General features: G+C 37.3%; 1 protein-coding gene across 5 annotated transcripts in view; it reads left to right on the plus strand.

The window, feature by feature from the left end:
• The window catches only part of UBR3 (ubiquitin protein ligase E3 component n-recognin 3), a 120,882-nt gene that overhangs the window by 8,318 nt on the left and 91,916 nt on the right, over nt 1-20,648 (plus strand). For 4 of the 5 annotated variants that reach the window (XM_062579035.1, XM_062579037.1, XM_062579036.1 and 1 more), the window contains exons 2-7: nt 7,139-7,278; nt 7,656-7,814; nt 9,502-9,645; nt 10,249-10,298; nt 14,920-14,986; nt 19,178-19,308. In XM_062579035.1, coding sequence (XP_062435019.1) covers nt 7,139-7,278; nt 7,656-7,814; nt 9,502-9,645; nt 10,249-10,298; nt 14,920-14,986; nt 19,178-19,308 — 691 coding nt within the window. The remainder of the gene's footprint in view (nt 1-7,138; nt 7,279-7,655; nt 7,815-9,501; nt 9,646-10,248; nt 10,299-14,919; nt 14,987-19,177; nt 19,309-20,648) is intronic. The other variant, XM_062579039.1, reaches the window with a different exon arrangement.

Raw genomic sequence — 20,648 nt, forward strand, 5'->3', positions numbered from 1 at the left:
CTTCGTAGGTGATGGAAGCTATGCTGGCTGGCTGTTTCAAGCTGAATAACTTGTAGAGAAATTTCATGCATTTTGGAAGCAGTTTGTCTTTAATCGTGTTTCTACATGTTTTAAACAACATCTTCATAAAAAGATTCTTCAGTTTGCTAGCTTTTATGGGCCTTGTAGTTGTTGAAACAGTGATTAAAAGGAGATGGGCAAGATGTTTTGTAATGATATATGCTGTGTACGTGTACTATTACGCAGTTTATAGTGGTATCAAATGAAACCTCTGACAAATGTGTACTAGTATTTTCACTTTAAAAAAATTGGATCATGTTAATCATACTTACTTTTTGAAAGCTTTGTTTTTTGGGTTTTTTTTTTTGTCCCATCTCTCTCTTCCCCTTCTTCTCCCTCTGCTGTGCCCCTGCCCCCCAAGTGTTATGATTCCATTTTTCAGTAACAAGGGATTTATTTCAGGTTATCACAAAAACTGAATTCTTCGTTCTTTTAGCAGAAGTTTTAGACATACTACCCTTTGTGGCTTTAAATTAGCCAGTATAAAACATGGTTTATTTGAGCTATTTCTGTGTGTGTTCTTTTGGGGGAGGATTAAACTTTCTGAGCCATTAATGGAAAACTAGCTGCTATCCCTTTCCTTTATTAGAAATCTGACTTTCTGAATCCTTGTTTTCCTTTGTTCTTTTTGGATATGCGCAATCTAGTTGTGAAATGCTGGGCAGCACTTTGGTATCTTAACATTAAAACTGCTAAATTTCTTGTTTCTGACTGATTGCACCTACTTATACACTAATGAAACTTATTGTGAGTTTATCTGCGTTACCAGCTGTTTCCATGTGCGAACTAATAGGAGTAATAGAAACACTCTTCTGCAGTTACCTTGCTTTTTGTCTTGCTGTTTTGCACTGTTAGGAAGATTTCTGGTGACTTAACATGCCTCTCCTTCTTTTGTGTGAGGATTAGAATAACTTTAAGGAATCTAATCTGTGATTTCTGGCCTTCTAACCTGGCTTTGTCACGAAGCTTAATGTGTGGAGAGATGTCCTTTAAAGGTGTGCTCAAGTTTTCTTTTCTGGGAAGCCGTCAACTCTTCTCCCACGTTTCCTTGTCCTTTTCTGCTGGGTCTCTACTTTGGAGCTTTCCTGATTAGGAGACCAAGACTGACATCTCTCCAGTCAGTTCTGTTTCTTGTCGGTGCCCATAATAGCAGAAAGGCAAATACTTGGGTTTTGTCACTGATCTCCTCCATTACTCACAGCTTTCTTAAAGAGCAGTGTCAGAAGAGCAGTCATTCCGCAGACCTTAAGTCAGTAACGTATTGATTCATTCTTGGAAGTCTGTTTTGCAGGCAAAGTGAAGAAGTGTAACTATTGAAATTTAATTATGGGGGGGGGGGGCACCCAAAACCATAATTCTCAGATAAATAGCTGGTTTATTTCTCTGCATTTTTTCAGAGTTAATATTATGCTTGTTGTTGGTTACTGAAAGTGGATTTACAAGATAACAATGTATCAAAGTTCTTTTGCTTCAAAATAAGCTTCTAATCCTGATATGAGAGGTATATTTTACTCTGAATTCAGCCTGCAAAAATAAGTGACCTGCAAAAGCAGGAAAAGCCCTTTAAACTCTCTACTACAATATAAAGAATAGAAGATGAGTTCACAAGAACTCTGAGAGGCAATTGTGAAATGCAAAATATTTTTGAGTGCTAGTCTACTTTGTAGAAATAGTGTGCATAACCATTTTACTTGCTATTTAGTTTTGTGGTGGGGATAAAATGCATAGTACATGTAGAATTTTTATTTACAAATTTTATTCGTTTTGACTACTTTGTGAAACGTTACATGATTTTTACAGCCATGCAATAAATTTTATGAAATTTAAATGCATGCAACATCTTAAATTAAAAGAAGTCAGTTTAAGTATGACTTGCTATGAATTGAAAAATCCGTTAAGTGTTTACTTCCCACAGGGTTTGAGTTTCAGTAGCTTCCATTTGGATCCTTTCTCTTTAGAAGAGTAATTGTTACCTACGTTCTTGTCCCCCAAAGTTTATATCAGTCAGGTGCTTGTTGTGCAAAGTACTGTACAACATGGGTAAAACCAGGATGACTTCTTCTGACAGCTTGGTAATGTAATTTAAAACAAAGCACTCTTTAGACATGGGAAGGAGGGGGAGAAACAGTGAGAGAAAAGTGTAGGTAAAAATAGCGCCTGTGTGTGTATGTATGAACTTATGTCAAGTTAGTGGAATGCGACTGAAACTTGAGACGTTGTGGGACGCAGTGCAAGGAGGCCTGCGCGACTGTTCAGAAGCTGCAAAGGTGTGGCCTGGCTGCTGAAGTGCTGAAGGCCCTCATCAGCTGCTCTCATAACCGGGGAAGTTTGGAAGTCCGTCTTCTGAAGTGGAGAAGGTGGCTTCTTAGTGAGCTCTGCATCTACCTGATCTGCTGGATGTGGGAAAATAGACAGTGTGTTCCTCCATCGTTGGGTCTTTGTTCTGCATGTTTTGCTCCCCGTCAGATGAACAGGGGAAGGGACGATGATGAGGTGATTCAGGGATTCCAGTGCAATTTCCAAGGAAGCAGGTCAGCCACAGTAGATTTAAGTTGGCTGTGTGAAATTGCACTTTTTTTTAAGAGTAAATAGGTTTTTGCTAGCTTAGCTTCCTGAGCTGGTTTAACACAGGACGAGTTGAGTGCCAGTGCTGGAACACAGAAGAAAGCAGAAGACCGGACTGTGGCAGGACTGGCCTAGATCACCTTCAGCATTTGTGGAACTGTTTTCTAAAACCACAATAATTAACAGGACAAGTGAGAGGGATATTTTACCTGGAGCCAATTTTTAAATGCACTTTGGAAATTCACAGTGGAACTATTAAAGCCTGAAACAAGGCAATAGGGAATGAATCTGCAAAGTCTACAGTGAAGGTTTCTCGTAAAATGATAATACTGATCATGCACAATATTCCTTACTCTTACGTAACTGTCAGTTTTCATAGATGTCTTACATTTGAGATATCAACGCAACATAAGAAATTTCAGGAATTGTATTAGAAATCATGTGGATAAGATTGCTTGTGAAGCTCTTATTTAATTGCAAGTTCCTGTTGTTATCTTCTTCTGCTGAAATTAACTGCATCTTTTTTTGTGGAAAAAACAATTTCCAAAGTAGGAAACTGCATAGAAAACATAAACCTCAATGTATGTTTGAGTTGGAGATAGACATAAGGAAAAAGGATGCTGAATTTGTTGACCTGTATTTCAGAACTCCCAGGTTAGTCCTTCAGTAAGATAGGGCTTGCATATCTCTGGTTAATGGATTGGCATCTTCTCTGACATACTCCTATTCTTAAATATTTTGTTGTGTATCTGTTATACTTACTGAAGTATAATAGTAAAAATATTTATAATAGTAAAAATAAAATACAGCACAAGAGGTATGAAACAATAAATGTTATATGTAAACAATAGGCTTGTCGGAAAAACTTTTTTGCAATATTGAAAAGGTGTGTAATAGAACTAGAGGTGGGGGTGACCTGTTAGTTATCCAGTCAGTTGTCTTCTCCATAGTTTAAATTCTGTAAATATTTTTTCTTTTCAGTTTTTTTTAGATGTAGATTATAAAGGTGGAATATATTTCATCGTATCTGATTTATATCAGCCTTTCTTAAATCCCTGTTTTAAAAGTGAACTTCTTACTTTTGCCTGTTCTAAGTGCTGGAGTTTCCAGACTAAATGTTATCAGGATAGATCTGGAAAATTCCCTCTTTTTTTTTTTTTTTTTTTTTTTTTTTTTCTTTTAGTCTATTAAAACTATTTTGATCATCTTTGGAGCATTTTGAAATGTATATTTATTTGAGTGCACACTTGTGTAACTAAGGTAAGGAGGCTCTTTTAGAAATAAGAACTGATTATGGAATAGCCTTGTCTGCTCTTTGTCCACTGGCTGTGTAAGACATGGGTGAAATTTATTAAAGGTGTCTCCTTCTACCAGAATAAAGTAGTTTCATCTCTTTTCTGCCTTGTCACAGCTTAGGATTCTGGCTCTTCTTTAATTAAAATAGCTGTTGTTTTTGGTTCTGAGAGTCTTTCAATTCATTGTCTAGTAGTTTGATCAATATTTGTAGAAGAATTTGGTAGCACTGTGAACAGTGAGGTGGATGGAGAGCTGGCTGAATGGCAGAGCTCAGAGGGTTGTGATAAGTGGTGCAAAGCCTAGTTGGAGGCCTGTGGTTAGTGGTGTCTGCCAGGGGTCGGTCAGTGCCTTGGATGAAGGGACAGGGTGCCTTTTCAGCAGGTTTGCTGATGATACCAAGCTGGGAGGAGTGGCTGACACACCTGAGGGCTGTGCTGCCATGCAGAGAGACCTGGACAGGCTGGAGAGCTGGGCTGAGAGGAGCCTCACGAGGCTCAACAAAAGCAAGTGCAGGCTCCTGCACCTAGGGAGGAATAACCCCGTGCACCAGGACAGGCTGGGGGCTGACCTGCTGGAAAGCAGTCCTGCAGAGAAGGACCTGGGAGTGTTGGTGGACAAAAAGTTGACCGTGAGCCAGCAATGTGCCCTTGTGGCCAAAAAAGCCAATGGTATCCTGGAGGCATTAGGCAGAGCACTGCCAGCGGGTTGTGGGAGGTGATTCCCCCTCCTCTACTCAGCCCTGTTGAGGCTAGATCTGAGGTGCCATGTCCAGTGCTGGGCTCCCCTGTACAAGAGATGTGGAGCTGCTGGAGCAAGTCCAGCAAAGAGCTACTAAGCTGATGAAGGGACTGGAGCATCTCTGCTCTGAGGGAAGGCTGCGAGAGCTGGGACGGTTCAGCCTGGAGAGGAGAAGAGTGAGGGGGGATCTCACCAACGTGTGCAGGTATCTGAAGGGAGGGCGTCGAGAGGATGGGGCCAGGCTCTTTTCAGTGGTGCCCAGTGACAAGAGGAGAGGCAACGGGCACGAACTGAAACACAGGACGCTCCATCTGAACGTGAGGAAAAGCCTTTTTACTGTGAGGATGACTGAGCACTGGAACAGGTTGCCCCGAGGGGTTGTGGAGTCTCCCCGCTTGGAGATGCTCAGAAGCCGTCTGGACGCAGTCCTGGGCAACGTGCTCTAGGTGACCCTGTTTGAGTGGGGGAGTTGGACCAGGCGATCTCCAGAGGTCCCTTCCAACCGCAGCCATTCTGTGGTTCTCTGATAACATCACGTTTTGTAAGTCAGTAGTGCTTTCTTGGGAATCTTGTGAGAAGACCTGACTCACGTCCTTCAGCTACAGCATGTAACAGATTTGAATAAGTTATCCATAGACTGATCTACATGTGGAACCCTGGAATAGGCTTCTCAGGGAACAAAATTTTGTATTTTCTGTGGAAGCCTTGTACTTGGAAAAAGCTGGGATTCAGAACTGCTTTCCAAATCAATTAATAGATTTTCTTTTGTTATAGGGATCCCTTAGCTTGAGATAATAGCCAGTGAAAATGAGCCTTTTGGCCAAATGCAAAATATTCAGAGGGGACCTGTAAAATACTTTAAAACTGACTGTATAGTAATTCATTCTTAGTGTATCTTTAAGTCTTGTTACTTTTGATTTCACCCTGAAAAGGCAGTGGTGAAAGGGAAACCAAATACCTTAGGTTAATGAAAGAGGTACTATAGTGCGGCACAGAAAAACCAGATTTGTGATTTATGGCAGTTTGGATTTCTGTATGCTGATGAGCTGAAACAAAAGTCGTCTGCTCTCCTCCCCCCCTTTTGTGCATTAAGTAACAGAAAGTTGACAGACTGAATTCAGTTTACTGAATTTTGTGAAATTGTTTTCTCTCAGGCACTTTTTCCCCCAGAGCTGGATAGGCTGTATAGACAAACTGCAAATCATCCAACTAGTACCAGCCTTGTTTACCTTTTCTTAATAAAAAGTGTCACCTGTGCGTATTAAGAGAAACTCTTAGTCTTTAGCCCTGTGAAGCTGCTAGCTGTGTTTTGAAAACAATGGCCTCGTCGAGGTGCTGTCTTAGTCACTGGACTTGCATATTCTTAGAGTTTGTTTGGTTCTAAATTCTTGCTTTCTGAGCTGGGTTTTTGTTTTATTTCCTCCTTCTGTTGAAGGTGATACTTTAATGATCCTCAAGGAAGAAAGGCTTACAGTATAGAAAATTACAGGTTTCTTCTGGAAGATGTGATATAACAAATACAGGGATGGCATGAATAAATTTAGCAAATAATTTTCATATTCAGAGAAAGCCATCTGTCGGAGATACTGCATCCACTTCTGAATTTTTATGTTGAAAAACTAATAGCTAATGGTAAAATATAGTGACTCTTTCCAGTAAAATATGACTGACTTTATTCTTAGGTAGCTTCTTTTCTGACATGGGTAAATAAGTCTTTGATGTTAATAGTTGGCCCTTCTAAAAATAGATTTGGAGCAGGAAAAAATTCAGTGGCTCTTGAATCAGACTCATGTTAAGTCAGTGGGAAATCATTCTGTCTGCTCTGGTGGGGTTTGGCTCAAGCTCATGTCATTGGATATTAGCCAAGACTTAACTACTGTCATACATGAATTCTCCAGAGAATAAATACTTTATTTTTAAGTAAAGTGCTTCAAACTGCTTTTATAGGGTGTTTCTATTATCCTTTTGTAAGTAAATCTTGTTGTTATATGTTTGAAACAGATACTACTCCTGCAAACTCTTATGCTTTTGGAAGTAGTTTTTACTGGTGTCAGAAGACTTCATTCTGTGAATAAGGACTTGAAGAATCAGGGCTGTCTCTGACGATTCCACAGAAGGAAAGAGAGCATTTTAGCTGGATGTTTCCAGCTGGGTTGTTTAGAAATCAGGAGGTACATCTTCTGAAGAGAAATAGTGTGTTCTTCTAATTGTTCTACGGAAGATGCTTTTAACATGTATGGAGAGAAATTGTAATGTTAGATAGCTCTGATGTTGGGAGGGACTAAATTGTCAACCTTAATTGGACTCAGAAGCAAGATGGATTTGAACATAGTAATAGAAATTTCAGAATACTGTCACCATACCACATTTAACATAAAAGTATATATTCTCTGAAAAATGAAAAAGATAATGTTTTTCTTAGTTTATGTTAACTCTGCTGAACTGTGCTTGGCTAATGTTGTCCTTACCTGTTTTTCAGGTTTTGTAAAAGACACAGGATTAAGTCAAATTCAAATGTTCCATGTGTCCCGAAAGACTTGTTGATGATGTCAGAATTAGTTCTTCCACAGTTCATCTTTAGTCTTATTCAGCACTTGAGAGAGGGATATAATGAGCCTGGTATGTTTGAAATTTGCATGCCTCAAATGTATCTTGCTGTGCTTATCATTTGCTTTGCAATCTGTGAAGTCACTGTATGTGAATATAGGAATGCCATCTGTAGTTTGAATGTATATAGCATGAATCTCATGCGTCTTTTCCTAACTAAGTTTCTGTCTGGCTAGAATATTTGATTATACTCTCTGCTGAAGAGTTTTTCTTAACATGAAATATGTTTTAAAGTTACCTAATACTGAATTGAGCTATTCCAGAAAAATGAAATGAGGGTTAATTTAAAACTTGTGTGTGTGTAAATTTTAGAGCATTTGTAAAGCTCTTGAACAAACTATATTACGTTTACACCAGAACTTCTTGTTATGTGATTTTTTTTTCCCCAGCTCTTGATCTGCCATCAGAGAAGGACTTTCAAAAAATCCTTCAGGTTTTAGAGCCTCATGTTTCCTTTCTAGAAGACTTGACCAAAATGGGAGGAGCAATGCGATCAGTTCTTACCCAGGTTTTGACTAGTCAACAGTTCTACAAAGATCTTAGCTCTGGTATGTTTGTGTTATTTTTAATAATTAAATGTTGAAATTATGAAGACTTATGAAAAAGCAAAAGTTATGTTTATCAGTTTAGTATTGCATGTTTTTATATAACTTCTCAAAACCCAAAAGAATATATGTTTTTAAGGATTTTGTTGTTGATTGGGGGAGGGAAGTGGACTACAAGAGCTGCTAGAAAAATTCCTTAAGCCATATGGAACAGAGCTCTTAAGTTGTGTGTCCCAAATAACTTTATAAAGATACATTGTTTCAATAAGAATTTTTATAGTAGATCCATTCTCTTTAAAATTAAGTGAACATGGCCACCTGGTGCTGAAATAAGATGTATTGGGCTTATTCGAAGTGGAACTTGTCTAATTTATTTTAGGATCTGATCTTAAACAAGTTACTGGAGGAGACCTTCTGAATGGCAAAACACTAGTCCGTTCTGCACTTCTGTTCAAATCTTTTTCTTTTTTCTTAAAAGAAAAGCCCCTCTGAAACAATTATTTGTTCCATTCTCTACCCAGTTGCAATGAATCCAAAAATATTGGGCAGTCACACTTAAAAACTGGTATAAATTAACTCTATCTTGTTTTTATGTGATTAGAAGCCCTCATTGTTGAGTCTTGTGCATACTTCCTGTGCATAGGTGTGGAACAAATAGGAGTTAAGATGATTATGAGTTCTGCCTTGGCACCAGTTAGTTGAAGAAGCAATTTTCAAGACAATCATCTTTATTTGAAAGGAGAAATGCTACTGCAGGGACATTCATCTCTGCTATGTTTCCTTTTTGTTTCCCCGTGAAAGCTTTCAGATCCATGTTTAGTAACATTTGAAAGGGAAAAGTTTGATGGCTTCTCTTTCCCTATGTGTGATGGATTTCCTGAGATAGAAAAGTGGGACAGGATGGAAAATAAGACATTCTTACTTGGATTTTTGGAATGGGAAGTATACTTTTCTGAGTAGGTACAAGCAAAAAGGTCATTCTAGAGCAAAACATGTCTAACTTAGTGAAAGGTGCACAGCTGAAACACCTGCAATTATTTACTCTTCTAGAGTGTATTTTATCCTTATAAGAGATTTTTTTTCCCAATCCATTTCATTGTGAAAATTTTATTTTCAAAGTATGCAGTTTGACTTTTAGTCAACAGACAGTTGAAGTGATGAAATCTTTAGAGGTAGTCGTGGCTAATTGCAGCAACCAGAACTTGATCTTTAAAAGGAAAAATAGCAAACAAATCGTTATTGGATTTCCTCTCCCCCGCCTTGGAAATTTAGGTTTCTGTTCCTTAAAATGATTTGTAATTAAATTGATCAATAAGGAGGTTAAACTCAGAAAGTCTAGATCTTATTTTCATTGTTTTGAAGTTTAAAAACAACTCCCATTTTGCTGTAGCATTATGATGGCGGTAAAATATAAATGAAGTGCATCACACAGAAATGAAGAAAAACACATGCTGATCTGGAGGGGAAAATAAAAACATTTCTAGGCTTCTGGATTTCAGTTTTTCAGTTGAAAGCTTTGTACTTTTACTTGTGTAGCTTATTAAAACATTTTGGACCATTTTTAGATTACTTAATGCTATAAAATAAATTTTGAGAGAGTCTTACTACATAGTCTTTTGTATAGAATGTTAAGTACACAAGCCAGTTAGCTGTTGTTATACTTTAATGATGTTTTAAATATATATTCAAGGTGTTGGAGAAAATGCATGTGCAAAGACAAGTCACGAAAAGTACCTCATAGCTTTGAAAGGCTCCGGACTGTCATTTCCTGAGGATAAACTTGCATGTGGTATGCAGGAACAAGGAGCTGGAACTAGTGCATTAGCAGTTCAAGGTTTGTGTAGAAAAATATTTTAAGTAAAGACTTGATTATTTCTATTTTCTAGATAAACTCTTATTTATTTATTTTTTTGAATCCACCCTCAATGAAATGTATGGAATTACTTCTTATTTAGCCTAACACCAAATTCCAGGACAATTTTAGTTCTATCAGCAGAGCTAAACATACTCGCTTTCGGTTGCTGAAATGCTATGTATCATTATCCAGTCATAGGGTTAGTGGAATTTGAGTAGGCAACATGTAATTGCTCCTAGTGGAATTTTGTCACTGCAACTAAGTTAAGCCACCTGTTACTACAATAGTGCTGTGGATTTTTTGATCTCTGAAGGCTGTCAAATATTTTTGCTATTTCTGAAAGACTGTCCCCATTAACTCAGTGCATTAAAGTTCTGCAATGGAACATATTTCTAAATCTCAAATTTTGTATTCTTAATAGTGCCTGGAAATCTTGCTCCAACTTCTCAGTCCAATGCTGTGTATCTTTTAAGAAAGTTAATGCAGTATTTCATTTCGTACTGGTTCATTAAATCTCATAAAATATTCTCTTTTCAGTATAAGACTTATGAAAGGAATCTCTGAATTTTTTTATTTCAAAAGGTTTAGCAGGTGCTACAGCAACATCAGGACAAGGGAATTCTTCAGATGAGGTGAGACTGTTTTTAAAGAATATGATGAACTGCAGCACAATATTAAATGGAGAGAATGCTTGCAGCCAAATACTGCAAACCTTTGCTCTTTTATTTACCAAGTATTCTCTTCATTTTTGACACTTCGAAATAATAGAGGTTTAAAGGAACAGATCCCATGCCTTTGATTGACAAAAGACCTCTTGAAAAATCCTTAATTTTGCTAACATTGTTTCAGTTCAGCTTATATAACCAATACAGAAGAAACTTATTTAGGTAGTTCAAAAGTTGCTATCAAGTAAACTGGTCTTGATTAAAGCAAGCTTAAAGCATGTGGTGCCCGAGAATGGTGCTGGCAGTTTTTGGCACTTGAGAATCCAACTGAGCTGGTGATAGCAGCAGTGAGAATTTCTCTGTAGATAAATTCCCATGTGCGGACTCTATCTTATTTACCAAACATACTGAGTGGGAGTAAAAAGGAGAAAATCTACTTCTAGCATTAGCTATAAAAAAACAAAGGAATAAGGAAAGTTAAAGGCTGGTAGAGTTACCTTATCAGTTTATTCTCATTTTATTGCAGTATTATTTAACAACCTAGCTAGTAGCCTTAGCAGCCATTCAGCTTGACCTTTAGGATATGATAGTATGATAGGGTAGTATAACAAACTTTAACTAATGTAAAATATAATCTTGCATAGGATGTTTGTTTATATTGAATGTTATGTGAACAAGTACTGGAGTAAAAACAATTATTGTTTGTGTATGTCCAGAACAAGTTGTATCACATGTTTGCTTCTGTCACCAGCACAACAGCATCTGTTATGCTCTCAGCAGTGCTATTTATAATTTGGCATTTTTCAAAGTATTGCTTGTTGTTTTTTTTCACCATCACTTGACAACCCCCTCCAAACATTAATAATAAACTGCTAGCAGTGTCGCTGTTAATGCCCATGAATTAAGAAAGTAATTCAAGTTCATCTTAATAATCATAAGTATTATTTTAATTAAAGTTAAAATCACTCAGAGAGCTTGTTTATAATTTGCCACTAGACAAGGCAGAGGGAGGGGAGTAAACTGAAGCTGTTCAGAGTTTGAAGAGAGATTAGGTGGGGGTGACATTTCCTTTGGCAAAGATGTCTAAGGTGGAGGTAGGAGCAGAGATGTACTTCAGGGAGATGGCTATTTTTTTTTTTAACCAGGATAAGTTTCAAGGAAAAGGTATTTTATGAATAAATTAGGAGGCAGCAATTGCACTCTAGCTTGTCAGTTAGGGATGTCTGTTTTCTAGAGAGATTTTTCTTTCTAATCCCCGGGATATAAATATAAATAGCTATATTTAACATGTAGGTTTTTTATTATGTTACCACAGATGTGATTTTTCTAAACTGAGATTCTGCATATACTCATATACTTGGGGTCAATTTTCAAATGTTAATTCATTATTTGGATACAGTGTAACAAAAAAAGAGAGAGACCTTGTTTTGAGATCCTTTTTTAGAAAACTAGAATAAAACAAGAATAAGGAAGTAACATGGCAGCTAAAGCAATAAGTGCTTAGAATGTAGATGCTCTTTATATTTGCATGCCTAAATTTTCCCTTTGATCAAATCAGATTGATACAATATGGGATGCAATTTAAAAATAATGTCAAGAGCTGCTTAATATTCTTTGGGAAATCAAAAAACAAAGAATGAGAGGGTCTTGTGTGTGTGTGGCAGATGAATTCTGCATTGGTAAATCGCAGTTACGAGTGTCTCCAAAAGAGTTTTTTTGTTATTACTGTTTTCTAATCTTGGTCTGCTTGGCCAATATGGGTTGCTGAAAAGAAAGTGTAATCTTTTCATATAAAAGCCAAAAAACACCCTGATCTAGTGGAAGCCTGAAATGCTATTACAGAAATGAGGAAGAAATTTCATTGTTTTATGACTTCTCCTCTCCCCACTCCCATTACCCAGTAAGCAGCGGAGGGCATTTACAGCCTTTCTTAATGTCCTATTATACTCTTATAGGAGTGTAAAACTTGTGAGTAATGTGACAAGGGTATACTCTTAACAGGGTTTTCTTCCTCTGGTATTTAGGATGAATCTGGAAAGACTAATATTCGTGTTTTTAACAGATGAGTCTTAAAGGTTGCATTGTTTCACACATGAAAGCGCTTTACCTAGGCTAGAAATTAAATGTTACTTCTGGAGGAAACTGAATAGCTTGACTAGCATAGTTCAGCATTTAGCTTCATTTTTACAGTAGTAGATGGTTCTAACCAAAAAAGCCCCCAAAACTGAGAGATGAATATAGCCTGGGGTGCATAAGAATGCACCCCAGAATGCACCCCCACACCTGAAGCAGTATGAACTCCTTCCTGCTTTTCTCAAAAGTTTTGTCTTCCGTTTTATGAATAAATTAGGAGGCAGCAATTGCACTCTAGCTTGTCAGTTAGGGATGTCTGTTTTCTAGAGAGATTTTTCTTTCTAATCTCCAGGATATAAATATAAATAGCTATATTTAACATGTAGGTTTTTTATTATGTTACCACAGATGTGATTTTTCTAAACTGAGATTCTGCATATACTCATATAGTTGGAGAGAACTGACCATTGCTTTCCTTTATGAATTCTTTTCCCTCATGTCTGTCTGAGCAAGAGCCAAGAAAGGACAGCTCTAAGTCTGTCCTATTTAAGAAATTACTGTTACAGGTAATCAGTCAGTCCATGAGTATTTTGACCATATTGAAAGATAAGCTTTTTGTATTGTATGTCTCAGTTTGGCTGTTCTTGTAGTTTAGTGAGCACTCAAATTCCTTATTACTTAGTTGTATAAAGTTACTGACTCCAGTTGCTTTTTAATGTATTCGTATTGTAAAAATCAGACCACTCTAGCTATAAAATGGTATATAATTTTTAAATAAAATTTAATATCTGAATTTAGGATGGAAGTAGCTCACTTTAGTCATATTATTAAATAATCTGTTCTGTAAAGTAAATCCAGGTGGCTTTCAGCTGTTATTTAGGTGCATTTACAGAGCATTATCAAATGGGTAAAAATAAGATGTTCCATGTTTGCTTACACATAACCCCTTATTCTTAATCCCTTGGCTTGAGGGATGCAGTGTGATCTATCACTTGCTATCTCATGGCTGTTAAAACTTCTGCACTTGACACTAAATTTTAATCCAAACTTATTGCAGCACTAGAAACTCAACACAATTGAGACTATACTTATCTTTTCTCAAGTCACTCATAGCTTTCCTTTCTTTTGGTGAAATCTGTTCAAAAGTTGCAAGGAAGACCTGCTATATGTTTAAAATTTTCCCCTGCTACAGAAGGGGCCGTGTAGTGTTTTTCAGAGCAAATGCATTACTCAGTTTGTACCTTTCTAGTTAAGTGCCCTTCTGGCAACTGTGGCTTTACTGAAGTCACTGAATTGGTCTAAAGACCTCTAGCTGGCACCTCTCTAGCAACAGGAGTTTAGATTCAGGAGTTCAGATTTGTTTTTCTTCAGGAGACTTTAGGTTGCAGACTCCTGCAGTGTTCACAAAGACCACAGGAGAGCAAGCAGTTCACATGCATGTCTGTCTCAAAAGTGAGTCACAAAATTTTTGTGTAAAGATACTGAAAAGGTGAAGGAAGTTTTAACCATTAACATGATACTTTTGGTCAGTCCTTAGATAAAATATGAATAACCTTTCTCTCTAAGAAAGGAGAATCGCTTTTTGAGTTCCAGGCCCTTAATCATCCTCTTGAAGTTTGGGACTAGAGTACAGGAGGAGGATATTGATTACTTTTGTTTTTAACCGTAGATACCTACCTTATCTCTCACTTCGTTAGGTCCTGTAGGGATTGTTCTTTATTTCACCCTTTCATTAGGAGTGCCATTGTTAGTAAAGATACATGCAGCACTTAATACAGCCCTCCAACGTGGCATTCTGTTCTAACACCCAGTATTGGCTTTTGTGAAGTGGTGGTGATGATGTTTTTAACTTGCAATGCATTTTAGAAGCTTTACTTTCTTGTTTGTAGAGTGCTTTGAGAGCTTCAGATGACAATTGCCTATATAAAGTGCTTCCATTATTCTCTAGGGAACTTTTTATTAGAATTCACCTCCTAAAGCTGTCAAAAAATGACTTAATTCTTTGATTCAAACTACGTTGATTAGAAATTGTGGAGCTAATTTTCTGCGTTGCTGTCTTGATTATTAGCCAATGAGTTGGCAGACTTAAAATACTTTTTTTTTTTTTTTTTTTTTTTTTTTTTTTAAGAAACAAAATCCTACAGATGAATAAAGTGAAACTTTGGATTTGCAACCTTTAGGAATGTTATAGTGATAAACGTTTTTCTAGCAATCAGTTTCCAAAATCAGAACAGTTAACTGACAAAATTAATTAAATAGATGAAGATATCTGAACTTGCAGATGATACTGATGCTGTAGGGATAAGACAGCAATTTAGAAAACTGTTTTTCTAGTGAGTTGCACTGAGTCCATGGTTCCTGTAAACAGCTAAATTATTTTCTGGTAAGAGAACCTATTCAGGGACTTTTTGTTTTAGCTTGATAGTTGAGCCAGAATTTTGAGAGCATTAGTCTCTTAGCAATAAAATTCTAAATATACAGTTATCAATTTTTTTAAACTCTTCCCCTACCCCAGGAGGACCAGGATGGTAGCCAAGGTGTGGGCAAGCGCAAGAGGGTGAAACTAAGCAGCACCACCAAAGGTATTTATAAAGCACTGATCTCAGTTTATCATATTTGCTTTATGTCTATCTTAAGAAGTATCTAGGAGTATTCCTTCATTTCCTAAGCACTGTGGTGCTGCATGCGACACAGGTATTAAACATAGCAAAGTCTGTGAAAAACAGGAAGTGAAATTGCTCTAGCTGGTAACTTTCATTTCACTTGGGAGTTAGTACAGTGGTACTGGGTCTTTCTTTGACCAGTAACTTGTCACCTTTATGTTGCAAGTCAGCCTCTAACAAATGATTCCATTTTCACTGTGGCAAGCAAGATTACAATAAAGCTTGGCAACCAAGTTTTTGACATGTTTATTCCTGAGAATTTTTTTTGATTATGCCATTGTACAATGTAATTGTATTCTTAGCCAGGCAAGAATGCTTCTCTCTGGTTCTGGTTGGTCTTTTCCACTCTGTTCTTCTCGTGACCGTTTATGAAAAAGATACTTGGATGAATTTTCCTTTGAAACCATTCTATTATTTTCCTAGATTAAAATTAGTCCTCCCTGTAATTTCTAGCCCAGCACAATTGGCTCTCACATTGAGGTTAGTGCAAGTTTTAATTGAAGAATGACCATAAGTTAGCAATATGGTAGCCTGATCCTGTGTTTCTTCATAGTATGTTTTTGTGCTAGAAAGGCATTTAATAACATTTAAATTTCTGATATTAAATTTAAAATACCATATTTAAAAAGAGTATGAGGAAACTGACTTAGGTAGCCCAAAGAAATTGGAAACTTTGAGAAAGGAATATTTGTGTGTAAAACAGTGATGAAAGCTGGAATAACTTTTTTGGAAAGGCTTTGAAGTAAGAAGATGTTGTGAGGAGTATGGGAAAGGAGGATTGATTATTTCTAATGTTTTAAGATTGAAGAAAAGAGACTGGGAAGCTAGAGAAGTAGAGAACTAATATTTTGGCAAGCCTGTTGTTAGGAGGTGATCTTACAAATGGTGTGCAAAGGTTTGTGAAGGGCCTGAAGACAGCGGTGCTTTGGCTTCTGTATAGCACAGTCATAAATGTGTGTATGTGTAGGCATAAGAAAGAATGAGAGACACTTAGAATGAACCAGAGCTGTGACAGAGAATAGGAATGCTGTGGAAGAGGTGATAGTTTTGCAGAAATGCAGAAGATTTATTTGCATGCAAAGAAAGTGCTCTCACTTCAATTTTAGAAAGTGTCCACATGCCCAAAATAAGTTAGAGGCAGTGATGCAAGAAAAAAACACAGTTTTTCTGATGCATAGTAACAGATTGTGGGAAGTGGGAGGGAGGAAGCACAGGATTAGAAGCTACCAGGTCTGAAAACCCTTACCAGCAGTGGCATTTCAGGAAAAGTGATTCTTGAATTCAACCTTTCATTTCCCCCCAGGGTTGTAGTCTTCCCCCTCTGAGGCGTCCCAACATGGACTGTGCTCATGATGTTGATAGCTCCCAATAGCTCCTGATTTTCAGCCCCAGAGGAGGGAGTCTGCCAATGGGGGAAGGGTAAGTATCTGTTTTTATTAAATATTGGATAGTTTTCTGAAGTTTTCAGTATTCATATTTTATGTCCAATAGGGTATAAAATAAGAGTATGAAAAGAAAATTTTAGAAAACTGAGTATTGAATAAAAACAGATTTACCCTTTCTGTATAAGCAGACTCCCTATTCTAGATGTTAAGTGTTACTGTGTTCACGGGGCTACTTACACACGGGGGACATCTTGGAATGCTAGGACCAGTATTCCAGAAAGACTTTTAAAACAGACTATCGAATCTTTTGTAGCAATGGGAAAGAATAAAAGGTTTCTTTAAAGAACTGACAGTTTTTGTATTGAGGTGTTGCTCATACGGGTATGGGACTGAGTATTGAGAGACTCTGTTGCTACTCTGGTTTAAAACCTTCATCCATCTAAAATACCCGATGTCTATAAAACCTTCATCCATCTAAAATACCCGATGTCTAAGACAATTTCAAACCACAGGCACTATTTTCTTATTTGTTAACAGAAATTTAAAATCCCATGATGCTTTTCACAAGAGTGGGAGCAATTAGCCCCAGTGTTTTTGACAAATTTTCCAAGTTGGGTAAGAGCATTCTGCCTACTTAAATTCTCTAGCAGGTGTAACTGGATCTGTATTCTGCCCCTACCTGAAACTGCTGTATAAAGAAGTTATTGCACGCTATTTAACTGTGATAGTATGCGTCAGAGGAAGCTGCGGTTCGGTGATGGATAAAGTGTACATCGCTCGTCTTCATGCCTGGTGCTTACGCTCAGTGGCCTTTGGAACGTACCTAAACCTGCGCTGTCTGCTCTGAGGACAGAGGACTTGAGTCTGCATGGCTGCTAATCTTTCATGGGCAGTATATTCATAAACATAATTTCTTATTAAGGGTCAAGGAAGAGAATATGAAAGATCCTCACATCTGCTGTAGTAGATGATGTGTAACTTTTTACAAAACGTTTTAAAATTAGGACATCTTTCATGATTTGGTGAAAGCAATCTGTTTTTATTTCAACAGTTACAGAATATATTGAATAAAATACATTCTTTGTGTGGGTTGTTAGAGTTTATTCTTGAGGAGATTTTTAAATTTTAAATTATTCTCTATTTCTTATGGTATTTAGCAATTCCTAAGATATTTTGGAGTAATTGGTCATTTGACAGTGGAACTCTGGCCCTTGGTAATGGTGGAAAATGAAGGTGATTCCTGCTTTGCCAGCAGGCCCAAAGCCGTCCAGTGCAGTCCCTAAAGCTGTCATACCTTGGCAGAGAAGAGTCTTCAAGGCCAGATGTCCAGATTCAGCATTCTCGAATCTGTGGCAGTTCAGGAGCACTTCATACCTTAGTCCTGTGCCTTCCCTTCACCTTACCTTAATATAAGGTTTTGTTTGCTGAGTGTATCCCCAGGTCTATTTGATTCCTACAGGTAGAGGAGCATTACTATTTTCCATAGTCCTTATACACTGTAGGAGTGAACGAGGCCTGTTGTAGCTTTAAATCAAAAGTCATAAATCTTTTGAAGGATGATGGTGAAGAGGTTATGTATTTTAATAGCTTTTAAGTGGAATTAGCGTAATTTATGTCCTAGCAAGTGATAAATTCATGAACAGTTTAATCTAGCAGAGATCAGTGTGTGTGCAGCTGTGCAGTGAAGCGGGTCAGGACACTGATCCAGTTGAAAATTCAGGTGACAAAAAAGAAAGGAGTTTCCGTTCTTGACTAGGTTCCCCACGTGGATGGACAAGCAATACTGCCAGCGTGAACAAAGGGGCAGTGTGAGTGACCAGGGCTGCATGGGGAAGGATGGGAGCGTCTCTTCGGATACTAGCTAGACCTAGGCTGATACCTGACCATAAGATTATGGTGACTTTTACATTAAAAAAAAGGGGGGGGGGGGAGGAGATACTTTTATCAGTCATTGAACTGAGAGCTGTATATAACTTGAAAAATTAGTGCATACATTGCTTTAAAAATATGAGTAGCTCACACATTATTTATTCTATTTAGCTTGCTTAGGGTTTTGTGAACAGAAAGGCTGATACCTGACCATAAGATTATGGTGACTTTTACATTAAAAAAAAAGGGGGGGGGAGGAGATACTTTTATCAGTCATTGAACTGAGAGCTGTATATAACTTGAAAAATTAGTGCATACATTGCTTTAAAAATATGAGTAGCTCACACATTATTTATTCTATTTAGCTTGCTTAGGGTTTTGTGAACAGAACGTAAATGCTGTTAAATGGTAAAACTCATCACTTACCATAAATTGTATTTTGCTATTTTGCAGTTTTCTTTATTAAATAATGGTCTACGTTATTAATAGTTTTTCTCAGTTGGGTGACTGTGTATATATTTTGTAGATTGTTTCATTAAAATCAGGGGAGATACTACAGTAAGGAGATAAGGTTCAATGCAATTGATGAAGATGGGTTCTGTGTGATAGAATTGTACTGAAAACTCACGTTGGCTTCTCTGGTGCATCCTTTTTTTATTATCAACTCTGACACTGCTCAGTGTTGGCCATGCTTAGTTTCCCAGTGTTTTTGAAAAAATACTATTATTTGTAGAATGCACTGAGGTGTTCCTAAATTTTTGTTATTGAGTCTTATATAAGATACTACACTGCACTATAATTTGTTATTTAAAAGAATTATGACATTACACATCCCTTCCTCCAACTTTTTATACAGATCAATCTATCATGGATGTTTTGAAGCATAAGTGTTTTCTAGAAGAATTATTATTTTGGACAATAAAATACGAATTCCCACAAAAGATGGTGACTTTCTTACTCAACATGCTGCCAGATCAAGATTATAAGGTACTTGTCTGTCTTCACCGAAATGTTAAAATCTTTCCATATTCACATTTTGAGTTTATATTATGATTTTCATGAGACCAATAATACAGATCTCTTACCATGTTTTCAGTGTTTTGTTAGAAAGCCTTAAAGTGTAGAAAGAGTGCAAGAGTATGAAAAGAGATATGGAGAAAACAAGGTTAATGATTTGCGAGCAGCAGTATTAATTTTGTTCAAATGTTTTATTTTCTTCCTTTTTGGCTGTTAGTGAATATTTGGGTAAGTTGGATTTTTTTTTATTTTACTTTGTAAATTGGATTTTTTTTTTCAGTTAAAACATGTGCATCAACACTAAGTAATTCCATGTGATCCATGTGATATGACTGTTAAATTATTGTGGTGACTTCATTCCTGTTGCAGCTGTTCCTAGTAGGCAGTGGTTTCACCAAGTAGGCCATTACGCTGTGGATTTTCTGGCTGCAGCTATGGCCTAGATGATTTTGGCAGCCTTCCAGCTGCCTACTTAGAGTTTTGCACTTGTCCATACCAAATGTCTACAGGTCTGGAGTCATGAAGACTGGATGTCATCTTCCTGTTTTAAATCTTGGTGTGCAGCCCGGTTTGGTTGTTTGCTCTGTGTGTTCGGGGACCTAGCGCATAGCAGTTAGGCTTAACATTTTGCTGTGATCGCATGTCATAACTTTGAGTTGTGCTAATGTCTTGGACCTTCTCATTCCCTGCTGAGAGGCAAAAATCAAGAGACCTTGAAGTCCAGACATGGAGATTTCTGCAAAAATTTCAGTTTATAATGGAGTAGCTATGTATCTGGGCCATCTTAAAACAGTGCGATATCAAAGCAAAAGATATGAAGAAATCTTGCAAGAAATTGAATGATAAAATATGGTTCTTCAGCAATGCTTGGTCCATGTCAAGGCAAGATGGACAGCGTTTTGGTTTGGGATACCAGCATATATTCATCTTGGTCTCCAATTCAGCTAATACATGATGAAGCATGAAGACTTCTTGCTTGATGCTCACTTGCCATGAAGCTAGAATTATTTTCAATATTTGAGACCCACATGGATGTGCAGTTTTCTGGCTCCGTTTTGAGCTAAACTCCTGCTTCTGAACTACCAGCAGCACAGCAGAGGAATCTGGTAAGCATTCCTGTGTTTGCCTTTATACTATATCATTTAATAGCAACCAGTTTTAATGATCTTGGGATCTTTTTTCTTTTAGCTATAAGCCACAATCTCAGGTGGCTTCCTTCACTGGGTTCACAATCTTCCCATATTGTGTGCTCAGAATGGAGACTATAGTATACTTGATTTCTCTGCTGGCAGCCTTCTTTCCTGAAAGCA

The sequence above is a fragment of the Rhea pennata genome, chromosome 6 (genome assembly GCF_028389875.1).
Source record: "Rhea pennata isolate bPtePen1 chromosome 6, bPtePen1.pri, whole genome shotgun sequence".
NCBI classification, from domain to species: Eukaryota; Metazoa; Chordata; class Aves; order Rheiformes; family Rheidae; genus Rhea; species Rhea pennata.